Genomic DNA, 19,673 nt, shown 5'->3' on the forward strand with positions numbered 1-19,673 from the left:
AAGAGTAGTAACTGTGATGAAAACAGTAATATTTGTTTATTTGTACCTTTGTCAATAGTTGCAGCTGTTATCAGGCTTCCCTGCTTCTCCTTCTCGTCGATCCGTAAGGTAATTGAGCTGAAAGCTGAATTGATATTATTTTGGGGGCCCATAGCAAACTGAAAGGAAGAGAGGACGGTGTCACCCATGAACATTTACTGAAAACAAAATCTGTGGTGTGCTTTACTTGAGCTTTGACCCCATATGTGATTGAGATGAAAAGTTACAAAGAGAAGTAAACTGGATTTTTTGCTTCACTGTAAAACTGTACTTAATAGAACTTTATCTTAATATATCAAATACAAGCCTGCTATCACAATGCAATGATGATATTAAGGAAATGAGCTGCTGGTTGGGTGAAACTGACCATGAAGCCGATGTTAACTTCTCCTTCCTCCTCGCCCACCAGCCACATGCTTTTCTCATCGTTACGGATCATCCCCAGAACTCGTACTCGATGTTGCCAACTTCAATAAAGACAAATACACAAGTCTCTTTTAAAACTAAGATTCTGAAGATTAAAAACCAAAAGCTGTCAGTGTATAAGCAAAAACAAACAAAATATTTAGAACAAAGCTGGTCTGAATGGCAGAAAGAGAAGTGGCATGAATGAAAAGTTAAATATCAAATTTAAATAAAAATCTGTATTCACAAGCTTCGGTTCTGTACATATTCAACACGAAGAACAACGATACAGGGCTCCTAAAAAGTTCTGCTAAATTAAACAACCAATATGTATCAGTTTCAGCTGACTAGAGCGGTCAGTTACAACTAATTTAAACAGGAAATGATCAAAAGTGACAAATATCAGCAGCCATGTTGGATTTGGAGTACCTGAATACCTGTAGAAGGTCGTTGACCAAAACATATATATTAAAGTATCTTTATTGAGTAAGTGAAGGCAGACAGTGTGCGGGTGTCCCTTCCTGTTTTTAGGACGTGGCTACTCCACCAACGCACCTGTCACAAAGACTACACAGGTGTGCAGGAGATTTTTGATGATCTGGATTTGAAATAGCTAAAAGGCTAACAAAACAACACCAGGACTCGGATCTACTTGGTCTTAATTCCTCTGTTTCAATTCAAAAAAGGGAAAAATCAAAACTAAAACAATATGATTAAAACTGTGTCAGGTTTTGAATTTTAGAGAAATCTCACTTCTTCTTAATAATAAGTGTAAATCAACTTGGATATTGGTTTGCTAAAACAACTCTGCAGAAAATTGGTACATATGTAGTATTACTCATTGATCGTGCTTTCCCACTTGTTGTCCTCATCGCAGGCGACGTTAAATATTGTTCCAGATTCGCACACGCCGATCAGGGCGGTGCAGTATGTGAGGCGGACCGCTGGTTCTGTCACTGCGTACGTGGTTATCTTCACCAGGCTGAGAGCAGTACAAACACAGAACAGAGCAATTTTAGTGTGTAAAATCAAATTCATTACACATTGTAGTATTTTATGACTCCATTTTTTAACTCTCACATGAAACAGGGCTTTAAAATCCCCCAGTTTTCCTTCACTCCACTTTTAATGTTCTGAAACTCAACATAGTTCACTGTTTCCCGCCCTTCAAACTGTGTAAAGCAAAACCAAAGTAGATTCAATAAGTGATTAAAAAAGATTCAGGTTCTATAAAATCCAACTGAATGCCGACCTTATACAGACATGTCAAGTTACTTTTAAACAGTCAGAGGTCTCTTATGAAAAGCAGAAAGGGGAATATAGCGTATCTTAACAGTGCCCTCCCATTTTTCTAACTTCTTACAGTGTGCTGATTTTACACCACTACAGAAACTGGCACAATATCGAGACCTACCTCTGAAAACAGTTTATATTTCCCAGAATGCTAAAGATTGAAATATATGATTATACCAGAGTCTTTGGGTGGTCAATAAATCAATAAAAGTCTATTTATTGTTTCCTTTTTTCTGTTGCGTTGTCTTGTTTCTTTCATTATGAACAAGAATTTGTTTGTAACTTCTCTAGCTAAATAAAGGTTAAAGGGGCCCTGTGGAGTTTACTTGTAAACAAATAGAAGTTATGTTTACTTTGAGTGTTACTCAAACACGTGTATCCTTGTATCCTAACAAACTGGCTCAATGTATTCCCTTCTTCATAAAACACTTGCAAAACCGATTTGAAAAAGGTATTTAAAATCTGAAACCTGTTTACGAGTTTGCAGTCTTACTGCCTTTGTTGCTGTTTTTTGCCACATTACAGCCAAAGGTAAATCATTGTAATAGTGTGAAACCATTAGCAGGACTCAGTATCATGTCATCTGTGCAAGAGGCAAACAAAAAATCATACAAAAACTGCTCCATAGCACTAATAGAGGTTAGAAACTCTACAGGGTGTCTTTAAATACATAAAAATAATAAAAATGGAGGACAGTGAAGGTCCTGTTTGGTAGCTTAATTGTGTGATTGTTTTTTCGTTTTGTACCTTGCGGTGCTACGTTGATGATTCCACACCAGCTTCCACACATCAACACAAAGTTTCATGTAGCTGACAGCAAACTTGCCATCAGGCATCGAGCAGATCGCTGTGACGGTGCTGTCTGACGCCTGAAACACACAAACACACACACACACACACACAAACACCCCGCATGGTTACACAAACATATATGTTTGTTATGCATCCCGTTTCTAGTGTATTTCTTCACCTGCTTGTGGCCAACCACTGTGTTGTGCTGCCATAACTCCAGTAAACCAGATTCATAACAAGCAAGAAGTAAATCATCTGTCTGAGAGAAGCACAGAGCTGTGACGTTGCCTCTCAGGCTGGGAAGACTCTCTGCACAGAAAACACAGAACACACAGGTCAACTTTTTTATATACAAAAAGGTCAGACACCATATGTTAGTGCTGCACAGTTAATCATAGCGTAATCGTGATTACACCGATGCCATAACGTGAACATAAAGGTAACTGCGACACCAACTAATAATTATTTTCATTATCAATTACTCTGCCAATTATTTTCTTGATTAATCGATGAATCGTTTTGTCTATAAAATGTCAGAAAATAGTGAAAAATGTCCGGTATAACTCTCAAGAGTCAAAGGAGATGTCTTCATATGTCTTGTTTTGTCCGACCAACGGTCCAAAATCCAAAGATATTCAGTTTACTATCATGTATGACAAAGAAAATCATTTAATAATGACATTTGAGAAGCTGGAACCAATAAATGTTTGGTGTTCTTTTTTTTAAGGATGTTTTTATTGTAGCAAAATAGCCAATTTTTTTGTTACATTGTTTTGTTAAAAATTACTAAAATGATTATTCAATTATCAAAATAATTGCAAATAACCAGGTATCATCTCCTTCACTAACCAGCATCTAATAGATGTAATAGATACAGAAGAGGGCGGTTGGATGACCTGGACAACAGTGACTTGTTTATTGACTGAGGGCATTAAAAAATGAATGAACTTTGACAGATTGGTCCTTATTTATAAAAAAAAGGAAACTGAGGAAATTGGTCAATTTAAAATATAAAAGTGTGATTAAACTCTTGTGTCCCTAAAAATGGACGAGTAGTTGTGATAATCATGATGTTGATACTTAACTTAATATTTTAATTATCATTTCAGCGATAAGCATGCAGTCCTACCACTAATTATGGTCTTATTTTGAAATTAAGCTTTATAAACTGCACAGTATTGTTTTGGAGCAACGCATTTCATGAACGGACACCGATCGCGTTACCATTATGAACCAATTTGTTCGTCAGTGGTATTTAGTAGAGGCAGAATATACAGTTTTACCTGTTGTCAGTGTCCAGCATCGCAATGAGCAGTCTTCAGAAACAGTGAGGAACTCCTGGGATCCTTCCTTGTCAACGACTCCATGAATCGCACCGCTGTGACCCTGGAAGGTGCCGAAGTGCTCCACCTGTACACGGAGATACAGGATGTGAATGATAAGACTAAAACAGGGGAAAAAAGAGACAGTGTCCACTATTTTATCATGGTCAAGAATCTTTCATGCAGAAAAAAAAGACTTTTATAAGACAAAACCTGTGAAAAAAACAGAGAAAATGTGCAAATAAAACTAAATTGTAAACAACTGCAAGAATAAAGAAAAAATGCACAAGTATGACAGAAATAATGTAAAATAATATGACAAAAATATTTTTATACATTGTTAAAAACGCATAAAACTATTTTCTCATTTGATTTTAGCCGACAGACCTGTAAAGGTTTCCAGAGCTTCACTGTGCCATCATCAGACGCAGTGAAAACAGTCATTTCTTCAGGGTTGACTTCTTTGTTCTTGTCTTATAAAACAAAGCAATAATTAAAAGAAAAAAGGAAATATTAACATTAAAATAAGGCTTGGTGACTCACATTAATCAATATAAGGAAGAAAGACAAATGTATGAATGCAACCTTACCTGTATTGGGGAGGAGAGAGCAGTGGTGTATGCGTTGCTTGTGGGCAGCAATGTGGCTGATTTCTATGCTTGTTTCCCAGTTCCAGACATGTAGCGCCCCCTCTGCACAGCCAGCGATCACATACCGTCCCTGCACACACAAACACCAAACAGCTAGTCAACACAGAAGTACAGGAAAGAAAATAACTCAGAGCTGCTTCCTCCGATAAAACAATTAACTACATAAAAGTCTTCAGGAAAGAAGAAAACAACATAGATTGTGTTTTGTCTGATGGACAGATGTGTAAGTTTCTCACCAGACAGCAGACGGAGGTGAGAGGACTCTTCCAGGAGATTTCTCGGAGACATTGGCCTGCCTGCAGGTCCCATAAACAAAGCCTCCCATCATTTGAGGAGCTCACCTTGAAAAGAAAGACAAAGGCTGGTGAAGACAAGTCTTTGGAGAGAGATACTACTGAGTAGGCAAATAGTGGTCCGTGGGCCAAATCTGGCCCTCAAGCTAGACAAAAAAAAGCAAGACTTTTAGTTTACATCAAAATTTTTCTTAATTTGTCACAAATCTACTGTAGATAAAATAATTACAAGGCTTCTGTAAATCTCAATAAATAACCTTGTTACATCATTGAAACCATGGTTACAGCATGACATTTGAACAATGCATGCTAGTGAAATTAAGTCCAATTAACCTGCCAGGAATTAAATTCTAATACGTGAATTCCAACACTATTAATTCCACAACATTTAGCCTGTTCTACCATAACAGATTTGTTCTTCACAAACACAAATAGGTGGCAGTCTAACACAGGCAACAACAACTGACTTTCAGTCAACCATAAATAAAGCTGCCTGTTGTTTATCGTGTGTCTCCAGCCTCCATGTAACACAGAACAAACTGTATATTTGCATGAGTCCTCTTAAACCTGATGAATATTCAAATAAGTCTATTAGACCTCAATTACCACTGGGAAAGATGGCCTCAGATACAATCCTAAACAGTGTTATATGAATTAAAAGAAATAAACAAAACATACAGACAGCTCTCAAATGAAAAATCCTGAAATCTAACTGGTTTATAGTAATAACTCTGTAAATCAGGTTGCTGCAGGGTGCAACATGACGACTCACCACACAGTCTGGAGTCCAAACGCAGCCGGTGATCCAGTCTCTGTGAGAGTGAGGCAGCGACTTAGAAAGAACAGCAGGAGACGAACTCACGTCCCAAACCATCAGAGCCTGAAAACAACAGATCCAGGGTCAAGTTTGAAACAGAGTTGTGGTCTTTGTGCTGTATGAAAAGCTACACATTCAACAGTGTTACACGACTGTATGTTCCCCTTTTGAATTCACAATGTTAAAGACACATTTTAAGTTAAGAAAATATAATTTAACCTTCAGTTTCTTGTATTCAGTGTTATTAAATGAGACAAATGTCAGGAGTGACTGAAGTCTACATTTACAGGTGTATCCATTTTTCTGGTATTTTAGTGGAACTGGAGAAATTTACTTATTTTTGTTTATTTAATTGATTAGTTGATCTACAAAAAATGAATTGCCAACAATTTTGATAATCCGTTAATGGTTTAAGTCATCTATCAAGCAAACTTGCCAAACATTATCTGGTTCCAGTTTCTTAAGCATGAGTGTGATTTATTCTTTATTTGGATCCACATTAGCTTCCTCAAAGTGGTCGCTACTCTTCCTGGGGTCCACACAACAACAGCAACAAACAAACAAACAGCAATTTAAAATCATATTGATCAATAAAACAAGAAAAAGCTAAACAAGTCAAACATAGAGATCAGGAAATAAGTTAAATAAATCTGAAAAAGCAGACAATACAAAGGTACAATAAAAACAAAAACAAAATTGTCAAGATAGTAACAAAAAGAAAATTTAAAAAATAATCAAAACGGTTCCAAAACTGCAGTAACTATGTTAGTGTTACTGCAGCAACATCAATATAAGATTCATCAGGTCTCGTTTTAGTGACTATTTGTCTTCTATCTGTAGGGAGAATATTCCAGGCAGCAGCAGCAGCTCTCTAGACGACAGGTCTCATTATACAGTTTGTTTGACATTTTTGCCTCTGATTCGGGTCTTTTTACTGCTTTATATTGTAAATTGTTTAATGTTTGGACTGTTGATCAGACAAACAAGCAATTTGAAGATGTCACTTTGGGCTCTAAGCAAACTGAGACAGACATTTAATTTTTTTTTTTTGACATTTTATGGACTAATGAATTAATAAACAACTCACCAAGTTAATCACATAGGTGTAACTCTATCAGACTGATTGTAGGTTTTGAGGGGCAGCAGTTCAACTGCTCTCCTACTTTGCCAAATTTGAATCATCATAACAAGGTTTACTTCTACATTTTTTTAAGCTCCTGTTTTGAACACTACTTGAACTGTAGTGGACAAATTGAAGCAGTAATTAAAATATTAAAGCAGTGGAAAGAAAGGACGGGTTCACATTTTTCAAATGCCCAAATGAACATTGAAACAGGTTTTGTTCGCTGTAAAAATTCGTCCTGTTCACACTGACCATTAGAAGATCTTCTCTAAACATGCTTACAATTTAAGTGATGGTGGACAAAATCCACAGTATTTAAAAGTTTATCTGAAGATAATATGAAGCTTCAGCAGTCTGAGTCGCTTATATCAAGTGTAGCACTTTCAAGTCAAAGAGAAAATGATAGTTTTGTTACAACACACACTCACTTACCTGATCTTTTCCACCAGACAGTAGCTCTCCGCCATCAGGGCTGAAAGCCAGACAGGTGACCCCTCCGCTGTGGCCCCTCAGCAACGGGCCCTTAGGCTCAGTGCAGGGGTCAAGGGCCAACTCGCTCAACAACCACAGAGCAATGGTGCAGCCATCTAATTCAAAAGGAAACACAGAGGCTCAAATAATGAAACAGTTATAGAAAGTGTGACATTTTATTAGAAATAACCAAGGTGAGGAGGGAAAGCACCTTCTTCCTGAGAAATATAGTGTGTCGCCTTGGAAACCATTATAAAATGTATTTCTGTGATGTTTAAGGACATTTTTTATAAAACACTCCTGAAGTGTTACCATCAGCAAGACTCACCTGAAGCTGTAGCCAGGTAAGTGGAGTTTTGTGCGAGTGCCAGGATGACGCCCGACTGCGCCCCAAACATCCCAAACTCTGTCAGGCCTCCCAGCATTCCCTCCTCTCCTTCTTTCCTCTTCCAGACCCGCAGACGTGCGTCTCCTCCCGCAGACACCAGCAGCTCAGGAGCCGTCTGCTCTGCGTCCACAACGAGCCACTGCAGGCACAGTACGCTCACGTCGACTAACTTAGACGCCCAAATCTCCTCACCTACAACCAAAATACATAAATAATAAAGGAAACAGAGGAGGTTACTTCAAACTCATAATAAGTATATATTGCTTGCATCATTTATGGCAGTATATACTGTTGTTATTGACAAATTTACACGTTTCATATCTTTATTACTGCATATTATTTTCAGCAATATTCCACAGTATCGCTTAGTTATTTCATAATCTGTATCTGTTTTATATTCTTGTTTATTTTCTGTGTGAAAACCCAATAAAGCCCGATTTTGACAAAGTAGTAAGTAAGTAAAGTTTATTTATAAAGCACCTTTCTAGAGGTGACTTCACAAAGCACTATACAATAAGTGCTAGTAAAAAGACAGACAGTAATATAACAGTAAAAATGAAAGTAATAAAAAAGAAATAAGAGGAAAGCAACACAAACTCAAACAGTGTTTGTTAAATCAAGGCAGGTTTTTCAGTGTTGATCCTTTAGAAGTGTTTATGTAGCAGAGCTGCTGTAGCTACAGTATACAGACAAAAACACTTGTAAACAGTAAAATGATTAAGTTGTATGTTGTTTCAGTATTTCCAGCATACATTAGGATGTCTGTCACATTAGTGTCTTCCACTCATTCCATTCATAAATATGTTATTTGGCACATAAACACACCTGACGTGAGACTGAAGAGTTTTATGCCTTCAACATGGTATCCAACAGCCACATAGTCTCCGTTCACAGCCACGCACAGCGCAGCAGGCTCCGAGGTTACGGACTTCATTTTCTTCTGAGGAGGCTCCTGCTCGCACTACAAAAACAAAGGAGACGGGATATTTGATATTTGGAGAGCAAAGTTTCACATCCATTTGGGGAATAATATCTTAAAATCATCCTTGAGTATGTTAAGATACACTAATCATGACCATCTTTTAAAAGGTATGACTACGTGTTATATTTTAACAGAAGACATCAAATTTTTCCCTAAATGGCAGCTATCTTTTCTTCCCCCCTAACTGTTCATGTACTCACAGACTATGCCATAAAAGATAACTGAAACAGATGAAGATGAGTTAGGTGACCTGAATTTGAAGATGAACTTACTTCATCACTTTTTAATGCAGCGACTGAACGCCCGAGTCCCCCCGACCAGAGCTGGAGCTGTTGAACAGGAGGACAAGAAAACATTTTAAAACAAGTATGAGTGTGATTTGTTTCTTTTCTCTGTTTTATATGATTGTAAACTGGATTTGTTTGACTACTTGACTACTGGTCAGACAAAACAAGCGATTTGAAGACGTCACTTTGGGAATTTTTCACTATTTTGTGACATTTTAAACGGAGCAGGAAAGCCAGAAAACACAGAGAAAAAAAGAGGATATTCCTTTCAAAATGAGGAAGAGTCTGAATTTAGGTTTCTGTTTTTCTTTAGATTCCTGTCTTACAAAATGTGTAAAATCATTTAGCTGAAGCTGCAACTTTTTGGTCCACAACAAATCACATTTTGTCTCCGGTTAAATAGTGAAGACACATCAAAAATGTAAGATTAATTTTTTCGGACTCCTCACCATGTGATCGGAGCCGGCGCTCAACAACATGTTCCCTTCATCCAGGAAGGTCAGGGCCTCTGTGGCTCCGCAGTGAGCCTGGAAGCATCCAACGCAGGTGGAGGTGGGTATTGACCACACCCTCACCTCTCCACACACAGAGCCAGAGCAGAGCATAGAGGAGGAGGGAGAGAAGGAGAGACTGCGGACGGAGCGCTGGTGACCGGACAGGGACTGAGGAATTATAAAAAAACAACAAAAAAAACAAAATCATTATCATGTCGTCTGTGATTGCTCACATAATATTGGAATGTAAAAATGGGTCAAATTTGACTGGAACAGTATGTAGGGGTTAAATAATGGCAAAAATAAGAAAACACCGAAATATACTCATACAGAAGTTCTGTTCACAAACAAATATAACCAAATATAATCTAATCTTTATCTTTAAAGTTATTACTTTGTGAATGTGAGCATTAAAATAAACATGGCCGTGACTTGAGCTCCTGATACCAGTGATTATTACCTCTCGTCTCTCCTCATCATAACTCACCGTTCGAGTTTTATTCTGGAGCCAGTTCCACACAATCACATTCCCGTTCCAGCAGCCAGCAGCCAGCAGCCGACCCTCGGGGTCAAAGGTTACACAGTTCAAAGGGCTGATGCTGGGTAGAGCAGCTACTTCATGACCTTTAGTGGAGGACCACACCTGAAGAAAAACATTAGGGTCAATGAAGGCTGCAACTAACAATTATTTTCATTACTGGTTCATTGTTTTGTCTATAAATTGTCAGAAAATAGTGAAAAAAGCCTGTTATAATTTCTTAGATGTCTTTAAATGTCTTGTTTTGTCAAATCAACGGTCGAAAATCCAAAGATATTCACTTTACCATCATGTATGACACAAAAAGGCTTAAAATTTTCACATTTGAGAAGATGCAACTAGCAAAGTTTTGGCATTTTCTCTTTAAAAAATGACTAAAACAATTATTTGGTTATCAAAACAGTTGTCGATTAATTTTCTGTAGATCAGCTAATCCACTAACCGACTAATTGTAGCAGCTCAAGGGTCAATAAAATCAATTTAGTATTAATTTAAGTATTGATCGCTTTAACCCTCAAGATGTTATCATCCTTTATCCTTCTTACACTTACATAACGGTGTGACAGCTTTATTGTAAACTCAACAGTTAAAAGTTTAATGATTTGGTCGAGACTAACTTTCAGCATGAAGTCCAGGGACACAGTTGCGAGGTGCTTCCTGTCTGCAGTGATATCACTTCCTGTTATCACATTAGTGTGGCCATTAATTAGAGCAGTCCTGCAAAGAGAAGAAGGTCATTAGCTTGTGATGTATGTGGAGAATCCAACAGGATCGTGGGATTTGTACAATCCGAGGTGTTTTCGTCTCACCTGCATCCGTTCCCGATGTCCCAAATCTCTATTCGTCCATCAAAGGAGGTGGTAGCAAGACGTCCATCCTTCAGGAAGACACAGCTGGAGATGCCGTCACAGCTGCTCATCAGCGACTTCACTTCCTGTTCACACCCAGGAGAAGGATGTTATCAGACACTTATAAGCTTATTTCTCAGAAAGTGAAACACAGAAAAGTAATTTTTCTCTGAATCTACGTAATAAAATGACATGATAAAAACACAAAGGAGACAAAAACAGTTAACTTCTATTCGTTGCGTGTCAGAACAAAACCACAAATCCTGGGAGATGTGCGGCGTTGAAGTGTGTTCATACCTGTCCCGTCTGAGTGTTGATGAAATGCAGCGTTCCCTGTGCAGTACCAACCACCATCAGCTCTCCGTCCAAGCTCACAACCAAACAGGTCGGTTCAGAGAGGAAGGTCGACACCAGCTCACTGCCATGAAACACGAGACCATCAACACCATTCCTAAATATCAATACTGAATCAAACACTAAACCTATAAGGATCACATATGAATGAAAACAAAAAGAAGCTGATAGATTAAAGGGATGAAGTTCTCTGATGTATTTAGGAAACACTGAAAACCACCTCGCAGTCAGCCTGCCTACCTGGTCTCTTGAGTAATCTGATTGTCGTTGTTTAGCCACTCAACTACTCGGACTCCTCCCTTTCCCACCAGGCCTCGTGCCCAGGTGTGAGCGGATGTCTCCGGAGGCTCGTTGAGGGCCTGCTGGATGAAAAGCGCCGGCCAGGAGGAGAGCAGGGGGGCGTGACGTCGCAGGAAGCTCCGGCAGTCCTGCAGACTATCCTGGCAGCCAGCTGAGAGGACAAACAGAAACTCGTGTCGGGAAGGAATAAAACACATTTGTGAGGAATTTGAGGGTGCTTTTAAACACTTACACGATGGTGAAGACTTGTGCTTCTTATCTGCAGGGGAAACAAATTTCACAGGATATAAACAATAAACCACAAAACCATTTAACCGTCATTTATCAAGAGAAACAGATGAAAGCCGTGTTATCACGTTTCTCACATGGTGTCATCATGCATATCCTGATAACTCACCGTACAAGCTGTAGGTCTCCAGGAGGTGGTGCAGCAGGCCGTGGCGCACATTAGCATACAAGAAGTAGTAGCTGGAGAGCAGTGAACGCAGCACCTCCAACTGGTCGCTTTGAATCTAACCGAAGCCAAACAGACGCAACCAGGAGTTAAAAAAATATCATCAATAACCAGTTTTCTGTTTCTGTTTGTCTGACCAAGGTGTATAAAAATTCTCTCTGAATGAGAATTTTGTTTGCTGCTTAACATTCTTCAGACAATCAAACACAAACACAATCAAGAGCTTAATAAGAATTTTTGTTTCGTGCACTGTAAAAAATATTACAGTAAATATTTTTAAAAATGTCTTAATGTCAGCTGTGTAGGACCAAAAAGTGTAAAAAGAGAAGGAACCAATCTAACGACCGAAACATTCGAGTTTAATTATTAATCAAGGCCTCCTGAAACACTGAAGTTAAATGAAGTGAGTAAAAGTGACTGACAGTGTGCTTGATTTCTGGCTCCTTCTCAGTTTTCTCAAATACTGATTGATGGGGGTTAATTGAATTGAATATAAACTAACGATGCACATTAATCAACATTTCCGTAAACATGCTGTTGGCTGATTTTCAACTACAGTCCTTCAGCAAGATGTTCTGAAACCAGTGTAGTGAATACATATTTAATGGTTGTTTGTTGTATTGCTAGAAATGTATAATATAGTTTGTTAATTGGTGCCAAAGCACTTTTGTTTATGTTGTGTATCATTTAAGTAAAGGGTGGAAGATTACTAACCAAGTTGGAGGGAAGGTGCATAACTGAGTCGGCCTCAGAGTGAAGAAAGGTATCTTTGCCCTGAGCGTCAGCCAGCACCCACAGATGAGCTGTGGAAGCAGAGAGAGATTATTAAATGAGCCACTGAAGTACAGAGTGACGTAAACTTTGTGTATTTAAACACAAACCGTGTGTGTTCAGTACCTGCCAACACCAGGTGAGCTCTGGTTCTGTCACTTTCTGCTGGGAGGAGAAAGTCTTCAAAGGCTCGTCTCACCTCCGGATTGTTTAGAGTCAGCAGGTCGTCGGTGTCGTGGCAACGAGATGAACCAATCAGGCTGCAGATAAGGATCAACATATCTAAAAATTTAGTTTTTTGTTAATTCATATTTGGCATCTTGACTTCTAGGAGGGTGAGTTAGGTATTAACATGTGCCAGTGTTACACTTTGCCTCAAAGTATTCTGGGTAGAAAAGGGGGCTTCTTTAGAGGAGGAATAAATTAGAGAGAACAGGGGAACTTTTTCTTTGTGTATTTAACTCTTTAAATAAAAAAATACTGCCAAAAAAGTTTGATATCTCTGGGTAAAGTACCTCTAGGATTGTTGTTGATAATTTTACTCACACTTCAGTATATTCTGAACAGATTTATCCTGCTGAACTATGCCTCCAAAATCTTGAACACAATCAGTATCAACCCCTGTGGTTTGTCTTATGTAAATCAGAGATGGCATTAAGAGCATAAACTCTCAAAAAAATTTAAAAAAAAAAAAAAAGAAGAAAAATCAGGAAAAAGGGTGGTGAATGATTTTATATAAATCTGAGTTTACGACAAAATAAAAATCCTGCAATAAAAAGGAAAATTACAGGAGACTAAAGATAATAAACATATATACATGTTCCGTGAATTCTCTAAGAAATCTAAAAAACTACAGAAAAGTCTTGGCTGCCTGTGAGATTAATTTTCACAGGCAGCCAAAGTCAATTAGGAAGAGACCATTTGTCCCCACTTCCTCCCAACATCGCTACCTCCTGGATTTATAAGGCTGTAAGTCGTAACGAGAGTCTTACCTCTGTAAGCTCTGCACTATACGGGTAAAGGTTGCCATGGGAATGCGTCCTTTGGGCTTTCTGGACAGGTGCAACACTTCCTGCCACGTGACCTGTCCGTCCCGTGAGAACAGGTCATTGCACGTGTTCAGTACAGAGTATAAGTCTCTCTCCCGCAGGCCTGGAGATCGAGAAGAGAAAATGTTTTTTTCACTCACAGCAGCATTTGATTGATTGATTGATTGATTGATTAGACTTTAAACCAGTACAGATTACACTGTATTGCACCAGCACTCCAAACTTTAATAAAAATAATGCTAAAAGTGAAAAACTCATCTTACCGGTGGTGCTGACAGTGAGTGCTGCCAGAGCCCAGCGGAGTCCCAGCATGCCTCTGTGCAGCGAGCACAGTCTGTCCAGGCTGTACTGGACCAACTGGTTCAGAGACTGGGGCAGGCTGTGGAGGCTCTCCTTCAGCTGAGACACAAAGACAGAAAGAGTTTGATATTTTTAAACGTAAAAAATTAAAACCTACCTCTTTGGTTTTGATTAGAATGTTTCATGGCCATTATTTATTTTATTTAATTGTTTATTTTATTGTAAAATGTTTTATTCCCTCTTATCTATTTTATTTCTCATTGTCTTGTATCTGTTTTATCTAGTTTTTATTTTATTTTAAATCTATCTTATTGGTTTAATTATTACATTTTCATCATTTTGTATTTTTCATGTGCATTTATCTCATATTATTTTACTGTTTACATTTGTCTTATTATTAATCATCTCTAAAGCCTCTGAATTGCACTAACTTGTATGAAAGGTGCTATACAAATAAAGTTTGGTTGATTAATTGATTGATTGAAAGACAGAGATCAGTGTAATCATTATTATCAACAAGTCAAGTTGATAAACGTGTAATGTATGTACCCAGGTCAAAATCTTACTTAAGTAAAAGTACAGTTTTAGTAGTTGTAAGTATAAATTGAAAAATGTACTTTAAGTATCAAAAGAAGGTGCTCATTATGCAAAATGGCCCCAGTCAGTGTAACATTCATTATATGAATATACTGTATATATACACACAGTTTTTACTATTTTATTTAAGTAATATAAGTACTGAATCAGATATTGAATCAAAGGGGATTTAATGTGACTTTTGACACTGACCAACAGAATAAAACCCTTTAATGTCAAAGTGAAAACAGATCTCTACAAAGTGATCTAAATTAAGTATAAATATAAAATACATCATCTGAATAATTGAAAATTGTTACTCGTTAAATCTGTCTGCACTGGTTAAGTATTAAATGTGGCACCACTGGTCACAATTCATCCCTAATGTGTACTGTAGATGGATGGGTGAGTCTTGATCTGAAAAGTAACTAAACTGTCAAATAAATATAGTTGAGTAAAAAGTTCCCACTGAAATATAGTGGAGCGGAAATACAAAGTAGCATAAAATGGAAATACTGTAAAGTAGAAGTACCTCAAAATTGTACCTACATACAGTTACACTCCACTACTGACTTGGGTTGCATATTTTAAGAGGTTTTTGTTTAAAGTATCCATGTGAGAGCATCACCACAGCCAACACTGGGAGTAAATTAGACACCACAATTTTTGAAGTGTGTAGAAAAAGTAACGTCTGACCTTATCAAAGGAGGCAAAGTTCCTCAGGTCTTCACAGGCCAGATGCAGGTAGAGAGGACTCACTGCTCCCTTCTTCATTGTCAGTGTCTGGAGCTGGACGAGCACACACAAAGCATGTGAATTAGAGATGTGAATTACAGCTATCAGCAGGAAACATAAACTCTGTGCAGAATATATAAGAAGAACCTGGTTGTTGAATGCAGAGTCACTGAGTTTCTTCCCGAAGGCGTCCAGGCCTTTCTGAACGATCTCTCTCCGGTCGGGCATCGCAAGTTGTCCCAGTGCAAACAGGAGCGTCCCTCTCTTCTTGGCCAGGGTTTGTAACAGTGCTGAATTGGATGTGGCGCTCACAACCAAACACACACCCTGACAAGAAAAAATGATTTGGCGCACACATATTAACAAACCATGTATATACACGATAAATGTCAATGAAACTAATCCCATAAAAACACACATTCATCCTACATCCAAACCATTAAATTTCACATCTTGTGAAAACATGTGAAATACCTAACACAGACAATATTATAAAAGCATTTATTGGTAATCAGGTTTAATGGGTATGCACTGAAAATAAGGACTTATCCAAATTGTTTACTGACCTGTGGAAGTTGTTGCGGGATCCAATCAGAGTTGAGCTGACCCCTGCCGTCTCGTACAAGATCAACCCCGTCAACTAGCAGCACCAGAGGTCTGTTCTTCTTTATGTCACTCAAACTGGAGTGAAACTCTGACAGCAAATCTCTGAGATCGCAGAAAATATGTGATCAAATATAAGTGGAAGCTATTGTAAGTGCAAAGACAATCTGATGAACATTGAGGACAATTCAAAAGCTGCTTACTTGTAAGAGAGGGGGAAAGATGATTCCTCCTCAGCATCTTTCATCTTCCTCAACCACTGAATGAGGCATCGCAGGAGGTTCTCCACAGAGCGTGCCGATTGGCTGGCAGCTGTAGAGTAGGAGATGACATCACAGACCAGGTTTCTCCTGGACTTGACGCCGGTCCTGAGGGCGTCTGCGAGAGCAGCCTGTGTAGACGGAGGTAAATATGGGTAGCAGTGTTTCCCGTGTACACAAATTATGTGGGCAGGATTTGCCTTCATCCAAGATTTTTATTAAATTTAATCTTTTAAAAAGTTTGTTTTAAAATGCAGCTAAAAATGTAGATTCATTGAAAAGTTTAATTTCAGTAAAACACAACATTCTTCCTCTGGAAGCTCTTTTAAACTTGAAGCAGGAAAAATGAAAGAACAAAACAGATAACAATAAATAAATATTGAGCACCTTAGTAGAACTAAGAAAAACATAAACCCTCCTGACATGGGTTCTTTTTATTTACCATACAATCAAAATCTAATTCACCCGTGTTCAAATGTCATCATACTATTTGGACTTTCTGCATAAACATAAACCTCAAATGCATCACAAAGACACTAGTTCATCTGATTATCATTACTCAGAGTAACTTCCTTTATTCATGAAGTGTTTCTGTTATTCTGTCCACCTACTCGTACGCTTTAGATAGATGTAAGTAACATGTAATTACATGGGTTACAATTTGTGATGTAATTTACCATGAACACAGTTTTTCCCTCTCCAGCTGCTCCCTCCACCACCATCATCCCTCCTTTGGCCTGGACCTGCTCCACCATCTCTACGGCCCCGGACAGCAGCTTCGCCCTGCCGAAGAACTGCCTCTGCAGCGCCCCCTGATGCACCTCCTGCTCTGTCACGTCTGACACATCCTCAGCCTCGTCACCCTTCTGCCAGTTAGAGAACAACAATGAGGTGCTTGTTTGTAATCTACTGTATGTTAGCCATGTAGTTGACAGATGCCGATTTAGTGATTTCAATGGTTTCACAAAATTGAGTTTGGTTAATGAGACGTTTGGAAATGAAAGTGACTGAATCATCAGAGTAACTAACGTCCACAAACTGCTTCACAACAGCCATCCACAGGTCTTCCAGCACGGCTTTCCCAAAGTCCTCCAGGTTTTTCAGATACGGCTTCCCGTCTATGACACCTCCCCATTCACACGGGTAACTACGACAGAAATACAGACATGTAGGCTTCACAATGCTAAATGTCAGTATTTCAAAAATATGCTACTTCACCAGTCAATATTAACCAAGAGTCTACAGATGTGCTTCCGGCTCTGTGAGGCTGTAGCATCACATGATAGCATGCTCACAACATGTTGATGTTCTGTAGGTATAATGTTCATCATGTTCACCATCTCGCTTCAGTGTGGTAGCAAGCGAATATGTGTCTTTTTATACTGGATTGTTTCTTTATTTAATGTCTTTATGGTTTATGTAAATCACTTTAAATTGCCCGGCCGATGAAAGCTGCTATACAAATAAATTTGCCTTCCTTTGCCTTAAACCACAAATGTCAAACTCATGGTGGCGCTAAAGGGAAACTCTGCAGTTCACCAAAGTCATTAGGATTCATCCTCTGGGGACCATGAAGGTCTGTGCAAAATTTCATAGCAATCCATCAAATAGTTGTTGAGATATTTCAGACTGGACCACTGGTGTGATGGTGACCGACCGACCAACACTTCAGTCCCTGCAGACATGCTGCTAACACGGCTAAAATCCACAGATTAAATTATTATTTAAAACAGAGCTCTTCAGATGAGTAGTGTCCCATAGCTAAAGTTGACTGTTGCTTCACACATTAGGGATGTAACTGATATGACTCACTTTTCAGTGACCTTGACGTCACTGGCCTGGATCTCTCTCTTCAGAGAGGCCATTTTAGACTCAGCCTCCTTTGATTCAGGGGCAAAGTCGGATCTCCAAGCCACAGGAACTGATCTGAGACACCGCAGAAGAACATAGAATTAATTACAGCACGAAATACTTTAATGGATTTACAGTAACTTGTGTGGTCACACAATTTTGAAACCACAATAACATCTACATCCTATGAATCAAATGGATTTGAAGGTGTGACTATTTTATTCACAGTAAAGAGATGAATTCATTCAACCTTAAAGAGTATAAAGAGACAAAGTTAATAGAAATTGTGACGTGTGAATAAAACCACGGGCTACATACTTGACGATGTTTGGATCTCTGAAGTAGCAGAACATCCGCTGGTGCGCCGTGTCGGGATAAAGAGCCTGAAACTGACGGATCTCCATCTCAGTGATGGACAGACCAGCCGGAGCCGACGCCAGCTACGCATGAGAGACAACAACATGTAATGCAAGTAATGTAATGACATCATACTTGTTTACTTTAAAGTATTTTTTACCAAAACACACACACATCTTAAAAAGGAGTTAGATTTTTCATGGCCTGTTGATCAGTAACAATAACTTAATAATTACTAATAATAAAGCTTTCAGAGAGGAGAGAGTATATTCTTTAGGTTTTTACACTATTTGTTATTTACTAAAACAGGAGAATAAAACAACATCATGATTTCCTGGAATTTTATTGAATTTAACAAATGCAACATTTTTGAATGGTGATTTTTGATTTTTTGTAAAAAAATACGTCAGATTAAGCCAGATCTCTATCTTTCTTAGTATAAAAATGTGTATCAACTGCACCATTTTTTGTATATTGTGTCACTTTAGGAAAAGTCTAAAATATAATTGTTGCTCTCAAATGTACAAATGTGTCAAATTTAACCTGAACAGTACGGGAGGGTTAAGTAGCATTACTCATTTCTCTTTAATTGATAAGTCTTACCCAGCTGTACTGCGGCAGGTCTGGGAGGACGGGTCTGGGGGGCACCAGGCCGTATCGCTCCCCCAGGATTCCTACCAGCATCTGGCTGCGACACACCTCCGACAGACACAGCTCGGTGGTCCGCCCTGACTCCTCCTCCGTCACACCCCAACGCAGCTCCACCTCCTGCAGGTGGAGGCAGTGCTGTGCAGCGCGGCGCCGCAGCTCAGGGAAGACGCTCCGCACCAAGACGTCACGCTCAGCGTGCATGTCTCTGAAGGTGGAGGAGATAAACACTCGCACACCTTGCCACCTGAGGACAGAGGAATGAGTTACTGTTAAACTGGACCTTCAACATAAACAAACTACCAAAAGGGACAACTTTAACTTTAGACTTCAATTTGGAAAACTGCACTTTCTGTTTTTTCTCTTTCCCATCATGAGAAAAACCATACCTTAACTTTGGGCTGGCAGGTAGTGAGACATTGTTTGTGCTCTGAGGGTCTTTAGCTCCCTCTGGTGGTGGGACGTTGTACAGTTTGTCCAAATGCTCCACATGGTCCAGCAGCCTGGATGATCCTCGTTCTGCCACAAACCTGATCACATGGTTTAACAAGACATTAAAAAAGTTCTAATTGTTGTTAGTATGCCATTTTGAGGAAGCCAAAGGTTTGGGTTTAACCTCATTAAGTCCACCAGGACACCAGCCTCTCTGTCTTGTGGTTTTGCTGTAATCAGG

General features: G+C 38.9%; 1 protein-coding gene across 2 annotated transcripts in view; it reads right to left on the reverse strand.

Annotated features, from left to right (window-relative positions):
• tep1 (telomerase-associated protein 1) overlaps positions 1-19,673 on the reverse strand; it is a 31,492-nt gene that overhangs the window by 1,249 nt on the left and 10,570 nt on the right. The window contains exons 18-53 of one of the 2 annotated variants that reach the window (XM_042427905.1): positions 19,390-19,530; positions 18,956-19,247; positions 18,314-18,435; positions 17,957-18,070; positions 17,174-17,291; positions 16,822-17,010; positions 16,088-16,275; positions 15,848-15,989; positions 15,429-15,608; positions 15,243-15,335; positions 13,934-14,069; positions 13,614-13,773; positions 12,748-12,881; positions 12,565-12,653; positions 11,794-11,908; positions 11,629-11,655; positions 11,337-11,547; positions 11,040-11,160; positions 10,704-10,828; positions 10,512-10,611; positions 9,844-9,999; positions 9,312-9,524; positions 8,848-8,904; positions 8,419-8,554; positions 7,534-7,785; positions 7,167-7,321; positions 5,567-5,674; positions 4,738-4,842; positions 4,442-4,571; positions 4,239-4,324; positions 3,813-3,939; positions 2,708-2,838; positions 2,485-2,606; positions 1,283-1,426; positions 407-506; positions 47-158 (exon numbers count right to left, since the gene is read on the reverse strand). In XM_042427905.1, the coding sequence (XP_042283839.1) occupies positions 47-158; positions 407-506; positions 1,283-1,426; positions 2,485-2,606; positions 2,708-2,838; positions 3,813-3,939; positions 4,239-4,324; positions 4,442-4,571; positions 4,738-4,842; positions 5,567-5,674; positions 7,167-7,321; positions 7,534-7,785; positions 8,419-8,554; positions 8,848-8,904; positions 9,312-9,524; positions 9,844-9,999; positions 10,512-10,611; positions 10,704-10,828; positions 11,040-11,160; positions 11,337-11,547; positions 11,629-11,655; positions 11,794-11,908; positions 12,565-12,653; positions 12,748-12,881; positions 13,614-13,773; positions 13,934-14,069; positions 15,243-15,335; positions 15,429-15,608; positions 15,848-15,989; positions 16,088-16,275; positions 16,822-17,010; positions 17,174-17,291; positions 17,957-18,070; positions 18,314-18,435; positions 18,956-19,247; positions 19,390-19,530 (4,931 nt within the window). The remainder of the gene's footprint in view (positions 1-46; positions 159-406; positions 507-1,282; positions 1,427-2,484; positions 2,607-2,707; positions 2,839-3,812; positions 3,940-4,238; positions 4,325-4,441; positions 4,572-4,737; positions 4,843-5,566; positions 5,675-7,166; positions 7,322-7,533; positions 7,786-8,418; positions 8,555-8,847; positions 8,905-9,311; positions 9,525-9,843; positions 10,000-10,511; positions 10,612-10,703; positions 10,829-11,039; positions 11,161-11,336; positions 11,548-11,628; positions 11,656-11,793; positions 11,909-12,564; positions 12,654-12,747; positions 12,882-13,613; positions 13,774-13,933; positions 14,070-15,242; positions 15,336-15,428; positions 15,609-15,847; positions 15,990-16,087; positions 16,276-16,821; positions 17,011-17,173; positions 17,292-17,956; positions 18,071-18,313; positions 18,436-18,955; positions 19,248-19,389; positions 19,531-19,673) is intronic. The other variant, XM_042427906.1, reaches the window with a different exon arrangement.

The sequence above is a fragment of the Thunnus maccoyii genome, chromosome 12, assembly GCF_910596095.1.
Source record: "Thunnus maccoyii chromosome 12, fThuMac1.1, whole genome shotgun sequence".
NCBI lineage: Eukaryota > Metazoa > Chordata > Actinopteri > Scombriformes > Scombridae > Thunnus > Thunnus maccoyii.